Source organism: Lytechinus variegatus, chromosome 1, assembly GCF_018143015.1.
Source record: "Lytechinus variegatus isolate NC3 chromosome 1, Lvar_3.0, whole genome shotgun sequence".
Classification (NCBI taxonomy): domain Eukaryota; kingdom Metazoa; phylum Echinodermata; class Echinoidea; order Temnopleuroida; family Toxopneustidae; genus Lytechinus; species Lytechinus variegatus.
Genome location: NC_054740.1, coordinates 32,608,354 through 32,625,839, shown reverse-complemented (window position 1 = coordinate 32,625,839; position 17,486 = coordinate 32,608,354). Strand labels below are relative to the sequence as shown.

At 36.0% G+C, this 17,486-nt stretch overlaps 1 protein-coding gene across 3 annotated transcripts in view; it reads left to right on the top strand.

Moving 5' to 3' along the window:
- Positions 1–322: 322 nt before the first annotated feature.
- Positions 323–17,486, top strand: part of LOC121411624 (P protein-like) — a 53,188-nt gene continuing 36,024 nt past the window's right edge. For 2 of the 3 annotated variants that reach the window (XM_041604450.1, XM_041604437.1), the window contains exons 1-2: positions 323–633; positions 14,791–15,079. In XM_041604450.1, the coding sequence (XP_041460384.1) occupies positions 14,922–15,079 (158 nt within the window). In that variant the 5' untranslated portion in view covers positions 323–633; positions 14,791–14,921. The remainder of the gene's footprint in view (positions 634–14,790; positions 15,080–17,486) is intronic. The other variant, XM_041604442.1, reaches the window with a different exon arrangement.

Here is a 17,486-nt window from a genome sequence, read left to right as displayed (position 1 = left end):
TACTATGTTTTAATTTACATCATTGTTATGAATTATGACTGGATTGATAATAATAATATTTGTATAATCTTAATGTACTGTATATTCTTATTCTTCTCATAATTATTATTATCATAATTATTATTCTATTGTTGTTAAAAATGTTTTATGAATTTGGGCAAAGGTTGGGACTATAACAGTATAACTTAATTGTATAAGCTTTTGCCGGGAAAGAATCGTCGGCTCGCTCAAGAAAAACTTTTATGGCCCCACCCTTTGGCCCCACCCTAATTACGGTACCGGTACTCATATAGACTGTATTCACAAGCGCAAGGTAAGCTCAGAAAATGCTGTACAAAATTCATTTTTTATAGGGACGAGGTAGTCATTGCATTGAGTAAATGATGATTTTGTTGATCTGTAATATTGAACAAAATATTATTCCTTACGTACGAAAGGAAAGTACAGATTGTTGATTTAAAAGAAACAAAAACTCTTTCAAGCAGACTACAATCAGACATAAACAAACAACGCGAGCGCACAGTCGGGCGGCAGACGCGGTACCCGGTACTACCAGCTTCTAATTCTGCTCTGATCCGGCTGAGGATCTGCTGAATCCGAAGTGATGTTAGAGAAAGAGCTTGTGTAAAAGTAGTAAGTGTTATTTGTACCACTTTTTGAAGACCACTAGGGTATTTGTTATAAGTTGTAATCAAACTGAGAATGTATATTGATCGAGCAGGAGACGGGGCAGGAGAACGTGGAGAAGAATGAAGTGAAGGGGCATGATCTGTTGCCGCGGCCGCTTACTCCGTGCCAGACTCTGCCAGAGGCTCTGGGGGCTAGCAGCTGCCCGGTCGAGCCAAGGAGATATCACCTCTATCTCCTTGGTCGAGCTGAGCCTTGAGGTAGAACGGCGATGATCTAATACTACTACTAGCTGTTAATTTTATTAAATAGACTGTCACAATTTGGAGAACTGTATGGAGCTCCGCCACCTTGAGTAAAATATAAAAGGCATTGTCATTGTGATTGAGAATTTGAGACTATGATGGTGTTGATAATTCTTTCATTAAATTTGTATCCTGGGGCTGGGTATGTAATTTAATTTGAAGCCTGGCCTAATTTTAATCTCTTCTACCGGTATGGTAGTGGATCGTATTACCGAACACTTTTCATGAATTCAATCATATCAAACACATTATTCTCATAAAATTCATCAAACTTTCACCATAAATACACAATTACCTACAAAATGTAAATACGGTATGTAAAAATTTTGCCGAAATCAATTTTCTTTTTTATGATATTAGCTTCCAATCGGACCCCTGTTCGCATGTGAAATATTTTGGTCACTTGAAAAAGGTATCGTATTACCGAACGTGTATTTTCTATGGGAAATATTGAGAAAACAACAAAATCACCGATGAGCTATTTTGACCCGTTTTATTATTTTTAGAATATTAAGACTTTGAAAATGTGTTTTTGACCATTTTTCATCATCTTTCTATTCAAGTTCCCTTTGGAAGGATGTTGCAAAGTTTTGAGCGTATAAAATTATTTTCTGACATGTACGATGTGCGCGTTCGGTAATACAAGGCCGGTCGGTAATACAATCACTCACTATACTAACAACTAAATCTAACCTTAACCTTAATAATGGATCTCTGGTACTTGGAAGTTGGACTTGGAGATTGGAAGGCCTGGTACAAGTCAAGAAAACACTTGTAGTGTTGAACCATGATCGAATGTCGAGATAAGGAGGTGCCTACATCTACATGATCTAGTGGCTCCCACCCCGCCACAAAACTAACTGCCTTTGCCAAAAGCCAGACGATGGGCGGCTAATGATACAGTCAAACAGTGTGATAGGTGCCTGAGTATCATGGGGCAGGTGTTTAATGTACTGCCGATTCAGGCTATGACCATGAATACTTATATGTGCCCCGTATGTCGGGTAACCCAAAGAAAATAGAAATGGATAGGTTCTCGGGGTAAAGTAGCTTGATAGTTGCTGCCACATTAAGTTCTTTTATACACACTTAGCTTCTTGTTGTTGGGTTACTCCATCTTTGTCCATACTAATCTATCCATTGTTGTCAAACTGCACTCTAACCTTGTTTATTCTCAATTCTTGAATGTTTTCATGTTTTCCAGTACTGATAAGGATACATGTATGTATATACATGTATAATATATTCTTTTCTTTTATCTTTTCTTTTTTCTTTTATCTTCTTTACTTTTCTTCTTTTTTCAAAGCATAGATATCTAACATACAATGTAATATATACGAACTAAAACTTTATCAGAGAAAACAAAGCATAGATATCTAACATACAGTGTATGAACTAAAACTTTAACTGAGAAAACAATACCAATAGCAGTATTCAAAATGATTCGGCTAAACCATCAAGTCTTCCTTCATCAGTACTTATTTCATCTTGAGATGTCGAGGGCAAGTCAGTACTTCTTTTATCTTGAGATGTCGAGGGCAAGTCGGTACTTTCATCTTGAGATGTTGAGGGCAAGTCAGTACTTCTTTCATCTTGAGATGTCGAGGGCAAGTCAGTATTTCTTTCATCTTGAGATGTCGAGGGCAAGTCAGTACTTCTTTCATCTTGAGATGTCGAGGGCAAGTCAGTACTTCTTTCATCTTGAGATGTCGAGGGCAAGTCAGTACTTCTTTCATCTTGAGATGTCGAGGGCAAGTCAGTACTTCTTTCATCTTGAGATGTCAAGGGCAAGTCAGTACTTCTTTCATCTTGAGATGTCGAGGGCAAGTCAGTACTTCTTTTATCTTGAGATGTCGAGGGCAAGTCAGTACTTCTTTTATCTTGAGATGTCGAGGGCAAGTCAGTACTTCTTTTATCTTGAGATGTCAAGGGCAGGTCTGTACTTTCATCTTGAGATGTCGAGAGCAAGTCAGTACTTCTTTCATCTTGAGATGTCGAGGGCAAGTCAGTACTTCTTTCATCTTGAGATGTTGGGGGCAAGTCAGTACTTCTTTTATCTTGAGATGTCGAGGGCAAGTCGGTACTTCTTTTATCTTGAGATGTCGAGGGCAAGTCGGTACTTCTTTCATCTTGAGATGTTGAGGGCAAGTCAGTACTTCTTTCATCTTGAGATGTCGAGGGCAAGTCAGTACTTCTTTCATCTTGAGATGTCAAGGGCAAGTCAGTACTTCTTTCATCTTGAGATGTCAAGGGCAAGTCAGTACTTCTTTCATCTTGAGATGTCGAGGGCAAGTCAGTACTTCTTTCATCTTGAGATGTTGAGGGCAAGTCATTACATAACTTTTTTCATCTTGAGATGTCGAGGGCAAGTTAGTACTTCTTTCATCTTGAGATGTAGGTGTGTTTTATACCTGTAACGAGTGCACGTGCGGACCGCGTCCAAAACGCATGTGTACAGCAATATATTTGACTGCCCCCCCCCCCGGGAAAAGTGTTGGATAATATGATCCACTACCATACTAGGGAGGCAGCGTAGTTCAGTTGGTTAGAACGCATGTTTAAGAGATCATAGATCTCAGCATGAGGGATTCGAGTTCCGCTCATGCCAAAACGCATCTCACAAAAATTCTGATGCTATAGCGTTGTGTGTAAGCATGCCTCACCACTGTATTCAGTGCCGGTGTGAATGCAGTTGGAAAACACTCCGGCCATCGGAAAGGGCGCAAATGTTGGTCCCGTGTACTGGAGAGTCACAACCTATGCCTATTAAAACCAATACACTATTCGTCAAAGAGTAGGGTGTTGCACCTGTCAGACCCGGCAAAATTCAGGTCAAGTCAATCTTGACATTCATGTGCCATAATAATCAATACAATGATTGTGGGCATTAATGGAGTGACAAGACAAGACATACTATCCGTTGAATGGGAACCTTGAATGCTACAGAAACTTGAACAAGGGTTAGGATTTCTATTTACAACTGATGAATTGAAAGTGATAATAGTATTCAATCCAATTGTGGCATTTTTTATGACTTTCTTGGTATTCAAATGATTAAATTATTTTTTTGGTATTTTTTTTGCAACTGATTTATGTTCTTTCAAGGAAATCTTGGGCCGATTGCGTGAAAGGGTCTTGGCAAGAACCATCTCTCGTCACCCATTTATTATGATGCGCCATGTAAATGCATTTTAAATAAGTTACCTACAAACATATTTCATTCATCCGTTAAACAAAATATTTGTTTATATAATGATGTGATATTCTACATGTACACCATGAAATTGAATAAAAATTGATTTAAAGACAAGTCCACCCCAACAAAAAGTTGATTTGAATAAAAAAAAGAAGAAAACTCCAGTAAGCACAGAGATGCCAAGTTCAAAGACCAGCTATGCATGAGATTTTCTGTGAATCTGAGTGAGATCACAGACATTGTGTACAATGTATATGGGGATAGGCTTTGATAGTTGCATGAGACAGAGATTTGAGGGGATGAACAAGAGTCCAAAATGCGTGAGTCTCACGCATAATGCGTGAGACTTGGTACATGTAGCTCTGTAAGCATGACACAGAAAATTTCATTAAAATCGGATGTACATGTAAAATAAGAAAGTTATGACATTTATAAGTTTTGCTAATAATTAAAAAAAAAACAATGCACATGTGTACCAGTTGGTATGCAAATGAGGGAACTGATGACATCACTCACTATTTCATTTGTATTTTATTACATATATGAAATATTCTAGTTTTATCCCCTTTGTCCTGTGAAACAAAGTTTTATTTCTCCGTGAAAATGTGGAATTACCATTATTTATTCATGGTTCAGTCAAGATGGTCCTTATTGTGGAATCTCTAAATATTGAAATATTGTATAATTCAAAAGAAAAAAGAAATAGTGAGTGAGGGACATCATCGATTCTCATGTGCACGTTACTAAATTGTGAAACATAAGTGAAAGTTCTTCAAAATATAAAAAAATCTTATTTTACTTCCGATTTTGATGAAATTTTCATCATTATGCTTGTCTGACTTTTTCTATTGATTTATATCAATATTTTATCTGAGGTGGACTTGGACTTGACCTTTAAAAGCTAGCTAAAATATTATTTATTTATCATAAATGTCAGAAATATCCTGCATACAGCGCATCATCTAACAGGTATGCGACACAAAAGACGGTCCTTGGAAAGACCCTTTCATGCTATTGGCCACTAAAGATTTCACTTTCAGTAGAAGGGTGCATCCTGACAAAATCGCTTCAACATGTGCAGTCACGCAGGGAGAAACCTTACATGAAAAGCTGAGTTAAGGGGTTTAAAACTAATCGGCTTTAAAATAGCATTCCGATTTGACAGTATGCCTAGACAGAATGAACTCAATGTGTGTATTATCAGATCATGTTGTTGGATGACCTGTTAAAAGAGGCAAGAGGTTTTTGTGTGTGATATTTTAGTGTCGGAGCAGAGAAAAGTATTGTGGGTTGAAGGAAGCTGATTAACAGACCCCCTCTCCTAAAATAAGATGAAATATTCATATGAAAATTGAAATTAATAAAAATCAAATTATGCAAATACCTTATTAAAAGTAATGATAATAAATGAATGAATTAACAAATTGTTGGATGAACCAACGAAAGAACAAACATATATATGAATGAAGAATGAATGAATGAAAAATATTTGATTGAATAAAATTATGAAAAAAAATCAATAAAAATAAAATGGAAATATATGAGATCTAATTACACTGTACATGTAAATCTTATTCAGTTCAAATAATTCAACTATAAAGTTGATAATATTGTCACATGCATGCAATTTATTACAACCTGGGCGCCCATCCATATATACACCTAGGTCACAGGATGAAGCAGTCGTGTAGTTGATCCTGTAACAATAACAATAAGTGGTGCTGCACCAGCCCAAGTTTGCTCAATCTCTAGATTTTAGCCCGATCGGCCCTATTCGCGATTAATCTCGAGATTCAAGAAACCCCGTCTCCACATCGCAGGAAAAGCGATTCCTGCTCGGGCAAGGTATCGATGCACTATGGTCTGATGCCGTAAATAAATAGTCCTGAGTGCGTCTGCACCTTCGAATTAGCATGATAATTCTTAAAATAAAGCGTTCTTGTGCAAATAATCCTAAGTTGACTTGGGATTGCAATCTCGAGATAAACTAGTGCGATAATTGTTTCTCCATTACAAATAATATTTAGATTGCTCAGATCGGGATAATTTGCCGGATATTTTGAAAACTCAGGCTGGTTCAGACGACCCTAATAGTATCCTGAAGATTTTTCTCTGAAAGCCTTTCTTTTTTTTTTATAATGTGTAAGCTTTCCAGCTGATTAGTTTTTAAAAGGAACTTAATGAACCATGATAAGCTTTATAAACACTGTTTGTACATGTTGATCTGAAAATAGTTATTTTGAGATTTAGGAAAAATGATTTTTGAGACGAAGTTATAGGCTTAGTTTTAATGTAGACTTAGGGTGTGTTTATGCTTCCATTGCGTAGACAGAATCAGCGTTTTCAAATGCTTCAGATGTTTCAGAAATGTTTCAGAATGCCGATCGTAAACGTGGTTCTGGGAGTGCTGTTTATGCTTATTCTTCGCTGGCTTCGCATGGAAAGGAGAAAGGAACAGGAAAGCAGGATCAAATTGGGCACGCTCTTTTTCGAAAGTTTATTTTTCCGATATTTTGGTAAATGCATGGAGCTACTTGACATTGCCCTAGAATTTCCACCATGGTGATGATAATAGCCAAAATAAAGAATATTAAAGTATACAGTATGTAAGGAAATGGTAAGACATCTTTTTGTTTACTGGGGCTCTGGGCTCAGCGATGTCCACTCATCATAACTCATTCATGGTGATGACAAATTAGAAGAGTAGTACTTCACACATGCAAATGTACATTGGTCATTATCAGAACCAGGGAGATGGTACATGTAATTCCATGGATAGAACCATGCGACTGTATTTGCCCGCAGATTTTCATCTCACCGGAAGCATGTACATGTACCACATGACATCATTTAAACACGTTTACGATCGTGGTTCCATTTTATACTTCCCCAGAAACCCTGATTCTGGTCAAACAACGTTTTGAAACGTTTTTTGTGAGTTTACGATTGGCATTCTGAAATGTCGTATAAATGAAAGTAATGAACGCAATCGTGTTTTGGACTCATCACGTATGGAAACGCAATTCTGACCTGAAAAGTGGAAGCATAAACACGCCCTTAGACCCCGTTCTCATTACCGTCATAAAACTGGTTAGTGGAAACTGTATTGAGAATGGCCGAATTGATCTTGGAACCGGTTAGAGAAATCACATTGTAGTTTTCAAGATCGCTTTGCCTTGTTAAACTGGTTAAGCAATAACTACTCTTCGGGAAGCGATCTTTGCACATGTTGTGTGGAGAATGCTTCTCAGTTTCACAAGAAACTGAGAGCGGACTCAAGCAAGATCGCTTTCGGTGAAGTGGTCTTGAAAATCACTGTAGAGTGGCAAGAGCGGTATAGGGCGTGGTTCTGAAAACTTCTGGAGACATGAAACAATCTCACTCAATGATTGCCTGTGATGAACTACCCTGGGCTGAATAACTTTAAACGTCTGGAGTTTATTTGGCATAAAATATTAACATGCATGATTTAACAAAGGTAAATGATGAATATTCAAATATCAAAGATAGCAAATAAAAGAAATGCATGAATATACATGGCGAATGAATAGCTGCTAATGAATAATGAACCTAAGTCAGAGGGAGAGAACCAATCAGAGAATAAGAACTAAAGGCCCTATCTCACCAACGGAGACGTCGCCGCGACAGTCTCCAACTTATCAGTCGCTGCAGTCGCGGAGACGTCTCGGAGACAAAAATGGCTTGCGCTCTCACCAAGGAGACGTCTCAATGGAACGTTTGAAAGATCATACACCTGACTTGGAGCAGGAGGAGGGATATCAGCACGCGTTCAGTCACGTGGTTTCTGAAGTGGGTCAAACAGTGTGAAGAAGTGTCGCGGAGACGTCTCCGCAATGTATTATAATTTTTTTTTGGTCTCCAGCAGGTCTTCGCGATGTCTCTGAGACATCGCGGAGACATCGCGGCGACGTCTCAGCAGTCGCGGATATCATTAGTCTCCGAGACGTCGCAGCAACTGATGGAGACTTCTCGCAGACGTCGCGGAGACTAGAAACAGTCTCCAAAAATATTAAACATGTTTAATCTTCTTGCGACTCCTCGGAGACTCTGTAATTTTCATGAGACGTCTCAGAGATGTCGCGGAGACGTCTCTGCAACTAGCAAAATTTGTAGTCGCGAACTAGTCGCGAACTAGTTTCAAGCCCAGTGAGATACCCCAGTAACCCCCTTTAGCAATCTTTAGTCAAGGATGCGTACGAACATGAGCATGAACAAAAGAAAGGGATGGAAGAGTGATTCTGGCATGTTCAAAGGAATGTAAAGAAGGTGATGGAAGAAAAGATGGAATTTTGATGACTAACAAGAGAAGAGAGGATGATCAAGAATAATGAAGAACACATCTATAAAACCCTGTTCACATTACAGCTCTACAAACAATATCTCCTCTTTCAAATAAAATGTCCTCATTTTAAAATTGCAGTAATCTTCATGTATGAGGAAAAAAAATATTTGACAATATAAAAATGTATGTTTTCAACTATGATATTCAGGGTATTATGATACCTGAATAAAGTACAGATCAAGTTTATATTTCATATCAATCATGGTGACTTCGAAATATAACATTTTTTTTTTATACATACAAATCAATTCTGCAATGAAAGTTTTTTATTCCTTGATCAAAGAAGTGATGATCAATTAATCAACATATTAAAATAACTGTTTCATCATAAAAGAGTATCTTACAAATTCTATGATCAGAGAAAAACAAATTACATCAATTTGTCGAAGTCATAAACAATTTGACCAAAACTTTGAAAACCTTTTCTTTTATAAAAAGACTAAATATACATTTTTTTATACAATAATTCAATAATTATCTAACATTGTCAAATTAATATCCAAGCAAAATATTTTTTTGTGGGGAAAGCAAACTTCTTGAAATTTCCCTGAAAATGAAATTTTTATCTCAATACTTTTTTCTAATTGAATATCACCTAAATTTAACTTTTCACAATTCAACTGACAAATCTAGTACGTCATTCAAAATGTATCTACATTGTAAGTTTACCTTTGGAAAAAAATATGTACATTGCAAACTTTTCATTTTACTCATAAAATGCGACCTTATTTTGTAAACAAAACTTTTTAAACTCTTCTTTGAATCTTATTTTTACAAGGTTTAGAACCAAAACTGTCCAACATCAAATTCTTTTATACACATATAAAAAAATATGGACAATTTTCTATCACATACAATACATGTATGACCCAAGAATTCAATGATTTCAAAATCGGATCATATACAATGTATATTCTAAAATACAAAAGAAATGACTTTTTCTTTTGTTACTTTTTATCTAAGTAAAAATTTTTTTTCAAATTGTGCAAAAAATGGAACTTCTGAAATACTATGTTTCATTCCCTTTTTTAAAGGACTTCTGTTGCAAGACTTCAAACAATACAAATGTGTCTTTTTTTTAAATGCTTCTTTGCAAAATAAATCAATATACTTGTTTCTTTATAAAAAGAACCAATTCTGAACCTTTTAGTTTTCGTTCTGCAAAATTTACACAATTTCAAATTTTTTTTCTGCAAACTCATTTGACAATTTACAATTTTATGAAGAAAACTGCCAATCAAAATTTAAAAGTTCAAGCAAAACAGCAATCTACAGGAAATATTAATGCTTCTGGCATAATCATAATGTGAAATTAGAATTTTGTATATTCCTGTACTAGATTGAAATATGTGTAAAATGGCATCAATCATGAAGGGAATAAACATGTACATGTATACGACGTGCGATATTCAAATGTAACATGAAACTATACAAAATTTCACTAATGCATAAAAGACCAAATGGCACATTGAAATAATTTGCTTCAGATGTCTGTTTACATTATCAATGAAAAAGCCTTTATAATCAATATATGAGAGTCCAGAATATATCATCTTCATAAAAAATACGCTGATGAAGCTGATTAACTATGTTTGATGAAAGTTCAAGTTGGCCATATATGTAGTCAGTTAATATATAGAAAAGGTTAATTTCTTCTCTTTACGCGAAATATTTAAAATGTCCTTGATTTCTGATTCATCTCAGAAAGAGGATGTCGACGATAATGTTCAGTCTTTCAATTATCGGTTACCATAAGTCGATGTCATGCGCAATGATGAATTAAATATCAAAGTTTATCATTTCCTTGAATTACTAAAGCGTTCTGGGGCCCGTTGCAGAAAGAGTTGCAATCGATTGTTACTCTGAAAATCATGCGCAACTTGATTTTCAACCAATCAACAGCGCGCATTTGGGACTTGCGTTTGATTTTCTGACTTGCTTTTAAACGCAACTCTTTCTGCAACAGGCCCCTGGTCTAACAATTTTTCTTCCGTAACGCGAGATGGTAACAGTATCGTCTTTTGGTTGAGTTTTATCGTGGGCATTAGCATGTTGGACATCAGCTGAACTTAGGCCTGGTGGTTGGACTAGGTTTGGGTCATCATTAGCTGATGGGGGGTCAGCTACTCTTCTTTGTTGTAGTGTAGATCCTGGATTGGTGTTAACTGACGGGGGTCAGCTACTTGTCTTTGGTTTGATGAAGACCTTAGATTGGTTTTCCAATTAGTTGCAGAGCCTGGATTGGTTTTTGAGTGAGATTCAGAGCCTGGAATGGTTTTCGACTTTCTTGACCGTGGCTGGTGGTCAGTCATGTCTGGATGATGCAGGGTATCTGGTCTCGGCTGGATAGGTTCCTCTGACCATGATAAGTGATCATTGGGACCTGATGTAGTCTGACTTTATATCTGACCATGAAGGTTGATCAGAAGATGGAGAAAGAGATCGTGGGTGAACTTCTTGTGCTGGTACAGACTGCCCTGACCATGAAGGTTGGTCAGTATCTGCCTGCTGTTGGGGGATGGTCAGTTGACCATTCGATGTAGGAAGGTTCAAACTGTGGTTGAGTGTTTGAAGGAGGGTTGATAGGATGACTTTGGTTAATAGGCTGTTTGTCTGTTACTGTCTTTGATTGTGGAACTTTGGATCTTTAAACTTGAGACGATTGTGATGGACAACCTTCTGATATTTTTCGTTGTGAATATCATTTATTCTGTAGTTCAGTCCATTGTCTGAAGAAGATAGGATTGAGTATGGCCCTGTCCAATTTGGGTTTAGTTTGTTCCTGACAGAATCATGTAGCCAAACAAGATCATTGATGTTGTACTTTTGTGTGAACCTTCTTCATATCCCTCTTTCTGTTGTCTTTGGGAGGATTGAGTTTTCTATTGCACATACTGGAAGGACTTCTTCAAATGGGAGTGAAGATCCAGTGCACTAGCAGACTTCTTCAGTTTAAGTTCTCTTTATTTTGCGTCTGTTTCACTTATTTCCTCTTCAGTTTGATAATTGAGTTTGCTGACTTAGAACTTTATTTTCTACCTCCAAACATATAATTTTCTCAACCTAATGAAGAACAAGAACTATAAAACCCTGTTCCCACTACAGCTCTAAATCACTTTCATGTGATCAATGAAAATGCCAGCTAAGTGATCTTCCAAACTGGTTTCCTGAGCTTGTTTCCAGTTTTTAGGTTTGAATTGTAGTGAGAATAGTGTCTATGTATAGTATACCTCCAGGGTCTATATATGAATAGGATGTGTTATTGAATATTTTGATACCAAAACATCGATAAGATAAGTACCTCCTCCTGTTTTCTTGATCAATAATTTGTCAAGTGTTGTTTTATTAAATAATGTCCACTGTACAATTTAACTAATTAACTCTTAATAGTTTACACAGCATCAATATAAATTTTGCTTATGTACAGTATGTACCTGTATCATTTTGCTGTTTGCATCAAGACATCAGTGTACTGTATTCCTTTCTTTGATTCTGTGCAATTTTTTTTTTGCTTTGAAAATCTCAATCAGTGTACACTATTATTTCTTGGCAGACCTCAATGGGGTTTATTGTGAGTTTTTTTTCCCGAAAAGTTTGTCCAAACAAAGTTAACCAGTTGTTTCTGTACGAGGTCAAGTGTTTTCAAAGCTATTTCTCATTAACTTGGCTTTAAACTGATTGTGAAACTAATGAGTAAACAACGCTACGAGACTGAAACCTCAGATGTACTTGAAACAGCTTGCTATTATGGATTGAATGTTATGTCTTTTTTAGTACAAACATACTACATACATGTAGCACTTGTCTCTTTTTATGCTGATTTATCACAAGGGGCTTCTACATACGTATGTCATAGAACTTTGACTTCACTTGACTAGTTTCATGGTTTTTCTTGGTTACCCCCCCCCCATTTCATCCTCAGCCATTATTTACATGTAGTTTTTATAATCCCAGTCCTGTTTTCAAATCAAATGAATCTTAAATCAATCTTAAATCAAGACTCTTATTGGATTAACACAAATCATGTGTATCTCTTAATAACTTTTTCTTTAAAATCATGAGTGGTGCTGCATCCACAGGAGGCACCCCCCCCCCGTCATGATTTTTAATCTTAATGGTAAAGGTAAGTAATGAAGAAATACAAGAAAGATGTTTAAACTAAAAGAGAGGTCTGAATGCTACATGTATTTTACCCACTTAAACGGGAGAAAAAATTCCTTCAGTTTGTCTCGTCATCTGAGGTCAGAATTCTATATTACCCCTCAAACCGGAAAAAAATATATATCTGATTGTCTTGTCCTCCCCTCTCAAAAAAAACCAATGATACACCTGTTGGAAATACTACTAGTCTTCAGACCAATAAACAATCCAGACATGTATAGTGTACAAACAGAAACCTTGGCCTACTTAAAGTATGATTGGTTAAAAGTCTTAATAAACTTGTGTGATTTATAGTTAATTCTGTTTTCTTTGTGATCAAAGAGTTCAACTCCAACTATGTACACAAGTACATTTAAACATATTTTGTGTTGCTTTGGAATGCTCTGTCAAAGTGGTTGGTCTGCATGTGCATATTCATTGTTGATTTAGAAGATTAATTAATTAATGAGGATAAGGATTTGTTTACAGTGGAGGCACATTTCCAGGATGTGATGATTAAAGGTAACTTATAATCAGTATGTGCTTCTTGTTAATGTACTTGTACAAGTAACCTTTAAAGAATTTCAACACTCATGACAACAGACTGTAGTTTGAGATGTCACTGAGTGATCTACTATTTGCATAAGTAACAAATTATCCTATGAAACTGAAAGGAGGGATGTCAAATACAGTCTGATTTGTGATTGCTTAATAGCACATTTACTTCCTCAGAATGTTGTTAGAACTGGAGTTTCATGTGTGGATGTTTTGTGACCTTAACAGGGGTCTGAGCTGGTTCTGTCATTCTTGAATAATTCCCATACATGTATATCCTTTCATAATCTACACTAAATTTTCAAAAGTAAGTGGTGCTCACTCAAGCGGAAATATTTTTGCGACATTTATATCATGATTTGCTTAAATGGATCTGTACCAATGTTAAAATGTGGAAAAATCTTCAGGATATTACAAATGTATAATTCTACAGGATTTTTTCAAAGTGTAAACCTTTTTTCAATACGCACTGTATACTTGTATCAAGCATGGCCGTACCTGAAATTTTGAAAATTTTATTTCTTTCTGAAAATTTTCACCAAAAGTGTGTGCATGAAATCATTCAATTTCACTTTAGAAAATAGACCCCTATATTACAAGCTCGGTCGCTTCGCTCTGACGTTTCTTAAAAAAGTTTATTCTTCCAAATAAAGTTTCTTAAAAAAATGTATGTGTCTTTAATATTCACCCCCCCCCGGATTTTTTTTTTGCATATACATGTATACGACCATAGTAAATATAAATATTTATTCATATAATACATGTACACTGTACATGAAAATATTTTATTTCAAAGTGAACATTGTGTTTGTGAGTAATTTAACAATTTCCTTTTCTCACATCTGGGTCCTGTGTATTAAAGACTTAAAGGTCAAGTCCACCTCAGAAAAATGTTGATTTGAATCAATAGAGAAAAATCAGACAAGCACAATGCTGAAAATTTCATCAAAATCGGATGAAAAATAAGAAAGTTATGACATTTCAAAGTTTCGCTTATTTTTAACAAAATAGTTATACTGGAGCCAGTTACATTCAAAATAGAGAGTAGATGATGTCACTTACTCAATATTTCTTTTGTCTTTTATTGTTTGAATTATACAATATTTGAATTTTTACGAATTTGACGATTAGGACCCCCTTGCCTGAAGCACAAAATGTTAAAACAATGGAATTCCACGTGTTCAGGGAGGAATGAAACTTCATTTCACACGACAATGACGAGAAAATAAAAATATTTCATATAATAAAATGCAAAAGAAATAGTGAGTGATTGATGTCATCAGTTCCTCATTTGCATACCGACCGAGATGTGCATATAACTGTTTTGTGAAATGAAGCAAAACTTTAAAATGCCATAACTTTCTTATTTTACATCTGATTTTGATGAAATTTTCAGTGTTATGCTTGTTGAAATTTTCTCTTTTTATTCAAATCAAGTTTTTGTTGGGGTAGACTTGTCCTTTAATATTTACAATTTCACATGCACATTTTCTGAAACAAATTTACAATCAGTCAATTATGAAGGATTTCTGTAGCTTTTAACTTTTATTGTAAATTTGTTATTAAAGCAAGTTTTTATTGGGGCACCTGTTTTTCAATTGCAGAACGAGGAGCACACTTTCCATTGAGAGAAGAATCAATTTTTATTCCACATCAAATTCTATGCGACTCCTCCCTTCTTTCATCAACTAAATCCTGTCATCGCTATTTTGATACACGTATGTAGCTGAGGAAAATGGAAGATGAAGGTGAAACAAAGGGACTCTTGGATGGGAATGAAAGCAAGAGCAGTCATGGTAGTATATCATCAAATGGACACTCTATACTTCACAGCAATTCAGTGTACAAAGAGATGGAATCCGCTGTAGATGATGATAATGATGATGATCACAGGTAAGCCAGCTAAGTTTTTAATTTCTTGGTTTATCCAGATGTAGAAACTTCTTTGTCATGTTTTTAAAATGGTGCACATTTCAAGTATGGTAACTTTGCCATTGCAGCATCTTGATTGGCTGCTAATAGCCCTGTTACCATGGTAGTTGCCACAATGATGGAAACAGTTGCAAGTGATATTGGTGCCTGGTCTGATTTGCATGGACTACTTTCTGTAGAAGGAAGACTCTTTTCCTCCCCCACCCCAGCCCCTCGCCCTTATCCCAAACCTCTTACCCTCACTCCAAACCTGGAAGGGAGCTGGCCTCAGGGACTGTACATATAGTATTTCCTGAAAATTGATTTGAAAATAGTGATCAAAGTATGCAGTGTTTTTATCACACATTTTATAGCCTTAACAAACTTTTTGCATGTACTTTACACCCTGTAATGTAAGTTTTACTGTTTTGCTGTAGAAGGCAGGTCTAAAGAAAGTAATAATAGAATAATAACATGTATATTTTGTTTTCTCATTTTTATTTTCTTCCTACATGTATTATAATGTGTATTTTGCTTGCTTGCAAAGCAGAAGTAAGACATGTATACATGCCCCCTTTTTTTGAAGGACGTGACAGTGTCATCGACATAGAATCTTAATCATTGTTATAAAGTGTCATATTATTGAAGGACCTATTTCATGATACTTGAATGTAATATATAATAATTAAGTGTCATTGAAATTTGGCATGAGTTCAGGGGGGCGTTTCATGAAAGGACTTGTCAGACGTTTTATCAGACAAGTCCCATTTCATCCTACAGTTACCATAGGAACAGTGCCTCTCAGCCAATCAGAATCATGGAAAGATGTCAGATCTGACAACTTGTCGGATGAAAACATTGATGAAACACTCCCCTGGTCACGCTATCAAGGTCAAGGTCATTTTTGGAACATGTTGTGGTGTCAACATCAAAACCAGAACCAAGATTATTAAAGATAATTTTTAAATTACATGTTAACAGAAACATTAAAAAAAAATTGCCAAATGGATGTGTGTAATTTCAGGTCACTGGTCAGTTCTAAGGATAATTAGGGGGTCATTGAATCTATAAAGAACAAAAACTAATCTTGAAATTTTTCAATTTTCAAGATTATTTGGAAAACGTAAGTCTGTATTCCGTTGAAAATATTGTGTTTGAATGGTACATGTACATGTAAATCAGGTACGGTACCATCAGTAAAACAAAAGAGGACGAATTTAACAATCTTATTTGTACAACGCCTACTTAGCTTGTTGTACGCGATCAAATGGGAGGCTGAATGTCACACATTTGTACCGTTGCACACAAGACGTACCATCCAAAATGTACCATTGCACGGCTTAAGGAGGTGACATCACAATGCGATTTCATTGAATAAGGTGACAATGCGCGTACAGCCCGCTGGTTAAATGCGCAATGCTGTCCAAGATCATGTGCGCTTGTGGGCCCGTCTTGTGGGATTTTGCTTTCGGCTTTCAATATTTTTGCTCCCTTTTCATAGATTACTGGAGGGAAAAACTCTTGTTTTTTCATATTTTCGCTAGATTCTGAGGCGTTGTACAACACAAATAGCGAAGATTCTTATTCGTGCAATGGTGCGAGATTTCGCATTTGGGTGAAAGAAAGAAACGCTCTATTCAACTCGGCTAATGCCTCGTTAAATAGAGCATCTTTCTTTTGCATCTTTCTCATGCGAAATCTCGCACCATCGCACTCATGCCTATTCGCTATTTGTATACTGTTGTGTCTCTTAAGTTCTGTTCCATTCTTCCAGATTACTCAGTGTTTTGCATGAAGTTTGTGAATAATGCCGATATCTTACTCCTGGTACCATTTGTGTTCTACCAAAGATTTTGATTGGTCATGTGGAAAAGGACTTATCTTCTCTATACTGAAATAAACAGGAAAAAGCACACTCCATATTAAACCCTGTTAACTCCTTGAAATGTTGTATCGAATTGATAAGATTGTCTGTTTTAGTTCTAAATCTATCCAGATCGAAGATGACACACATGTACTGTATATTCTGAGTTTTAGATTTTAAGCATGGGATTACACCAGGGTGACCAGACTTGGACAGTCAAAATACAAGACACTCTGAAATTCTAGTCAGTTATTGCAAAACATATATTATTCAAGAAGTAATTGAATTGAATTTAACTTAATTTGATTTTTTTTAATTATTACATATTTTTACAAATCTCACCATAAGGAAAATGCACAATGATCATGTACATTAAAAAAAAAACAAGTTCACATCTAGTTACCAATAACATTTCCATTAATGAAAGCAGGATAAAAGAGCATTGAAGATATGCCTTGCTCACAGGCATAGCTGCCGCAGCCGAGAATCGAACCCCGGACATTTTCATGTATATCCAGGCGCCTT